We start from the raw sequence: 2,441 nt of genomic DNA, 5'->3' as shown, positions 1-2,441 counted from the left end.
CCCCCAGCTTGGCCCTGGCCCCCCCTGACCCTCCCCTTCCTCCCCTGTCCCAGCTGGGTGGTGGGTGCGAGCTGGCCATGATGTGCGACATCATCTATGCTGGGGAGAAGGCGCAGTTTGGGCAACCTGAAATCCTGCTGGGGACTATCCCAGGTGAGTGGGGGGCACCTGCCACAGGGAGCCTGCCCCAGATGGAGCCGGGACACTTAGGTGTCCTTTTCTGGACCTTTCCCTTCCCAAAATCTCTCCAGGTGCTGGAGGAACGCAGAGGTTGACCAGGGCGGTGGGGAAGTCGCTGGCAATGGAGATGGTCCTTACTGGGGACCGGATTTCAGCAGCAGAGGCTAAGGAAGCAGGTAAAGGTGCATGCCATCCTCAGCACCATGGGGGTCCAGTGGGGAGGCATTCCCTGACCCCACCACCTCCCTCACCTACCCTAGGTCTGGTCAGCAAAGTCTTCCCTGTGGAGAAGCTGCTGGATGCAGCTATTGCCTGTGCTGAGAAGATTGCCAGCAACTCCAAGCTGGTGGCTGCCATGGCGAAGGAGTCGGTCAATGCCGGTAGGGGCTGAGGAGCAAAGCGGAAACCCCCCGGGGGAGTGCGGGACCAGGCAGGGGGGTCTCCCTAACTTCTCTTCTGCTCTTAGCCTTTGAGACGACGCTGGCAGAGGGGACCAGGACAGAGAAGCGGCTTTTCTACGCTACCTTTGCCACCGTGAGTAGGGGGGATGGTCCTGTTGCGGGGGGGGCTGGTGGGGCTGTGCAGCCCCCACAGATCTCGCCTTGTTCCTCACAGGGTGACCGCAAGGAGGGGATGACGGCGTTTGTGGAGAAGCGTAAGGCAAACTTCACTGACAGCTAAGCCCAGGGCAGTGTGGGTCCCCACGGCTGCCTGCTGCCATCAGGCCCCTGTGTCACCCTATGGAGGGGGCAAGGACCCGGCAGCGAGTGACAAGTGCCTGGGGTGAGAGGACTGGCAGCTGGGACCATGTTTGCCATTGCTATTAAAAGGTTTCCTTGGCACTGCCAGGAGATGGGACATCCTTGCTGTGGGGTCTCCCCCTGAGCTGGGAAACGTTTGGGTTCACTGAGTGAATCACGCCCTCAACTCCCATCACGCTGCTTTCCGATGCTGGGCTAGGCAAGAGCAGCCTTGTAGAGCAATAGGTCCATACCTTTCCTGGCGAGGGGACAGCCTGAGGCACCTTCTTGAGCGCAACACCAGTGCACTGAGTTTCTCACCCTACTCAGGTGAGCCCAAGGCATAGGATCCCCCAGATTTGGGGGCCCTGCACTTAGCAATATGTTTCTGGCAGCAATGAGGACCAGTATGTGGAGTGCAGAATGGGTTTATTGAGGTGGCTCAGGGGTGGGTAGGGAGGGACAAGTTCCCTCAGGAAGCCTCGCCCAGGATTGGCTCCTGCCTCTCATTTCACAGCCCAGGCATGTCTCCACTTAGCTGTGGTGGAGATGGTCGCGGTCCCGCTCCGGGCCGCTCTGCACCTCCAAGGACAGCATCTGGGGTGGCCCGTGAGCATTGGCTTCTCTAGCATCATCCTGCGGGTGGTAGAGGTGGTCACGGTCCTCCTCTGGTCCGGCCTGGGCTTGGCTGGAGCCCCATCGAGCCCAGTCGCTGCCGGAGAAGACCTTTATACCTGGTTCCACCTCATCAGAGATGTCACCCTCTGGCTTCACACCTCCTATGCCCAGGATGCTGGAAGAGGAGAGCAAAGTCAGCAAGGAAAGGTGGTGGGGCATCAGGGCTAATAAATATCCCCCTGCCCCAGGGGAATCCCACCCCATGAGGGTGCAGGGACCCTGGCCAGCCCCTCTCCCAGGAGGCTGCAGTTGGCATCTCTGGGAGCAGAGAGGCCATTTAGCCACTTATCCTGAGACTCGGGTGGATGGGATGCTGCCACCACAGCACCTGCAGCTCTCCATGGCCGCCATCAGAGGGAAACTGCCTGGGGCTTGATGCTCTGATGGTTTGGGTGATTTGGAGGCAAGGCACAGCAGGGCCACAAAGCAATGAGGGGAATTTATTCTGCCCCACAATGCTTTATGCTGTGGGCTGTTGCTGTCTTGGCTTTTACAAGCCAGAGGTGGGTGCCCAAAGGTGCGTCAGCCTCTTACATTTCCTTGGCCAAGTCCTGCTCCACTCTCTGGAGTTCCTTCTGCCCGATGTCGCTCAGAGCCTGTGCAGAGGGGGGGGACACAGGTTGGTGCAGGTCACATGCGGTTGTCCCTGTGCCCACTCGCCACACGGGGCAGCGGGAGGGCAGGGTGGAGCAGGGGCCTCACCTGGGTGCTCTGAGGTGCAGGTAGGAGGAGGGTGGTGCCCAGCAGGACGGTGATGCTGCAGAGCCAGGCAGCAACCGGGCTGGCAGAGAGATGTCAGAGGAGCTGTGTTGGCTATCGCTGTGTGGCTGCTGCCCGCCTGCA

General features: G+C 60.3%; 1 protein-coding gene across 1 annotated transcript; it reads left to right on the top strand.

Moving 5' to 3' along the window:
• Nucleotides 1-53: 53 nt before the first annotated feature.
• On the top strand, nt 54-861 carry ECHS1 (enoyl CoA hydratase, short chain, 1, mitochondrial; the record flags this gene model as incomplete). Its single annotated transcript, XM_008939405.1, has 5 exons — nt 54-153; nt 252-356; nt 441-560; nt 647-714; nt 796-861. Coding segments are annotated over 5 exons (459 nt in total), but the record flags the coding sequence as incomplete, so codon positions are not given.
• Between the last annotated feature and the right edge of the window lie 1,580 nt (nt 862-2,441).

The sequence above is a fragment of the Merops nubicus genome, unplaced genomic scaffold (assembly GCF_000691845.1).
Source record: "Merops nubicus isolate BGI_N331 unplaced genomic scaffold, ASM69184v1 Scaffold44014, whole genome shotgun sequence".
NCBI lineage: Eukaryota > Metazoa > Chordata > Aves > Coraciiformes > Meropidae > Merops > Merops nubicus.
The sequence above is the reverse complement of the archived record's forward strand: the minus strand, read 5'-3'. Positions and strand labels throughout refer to the sequence as shown.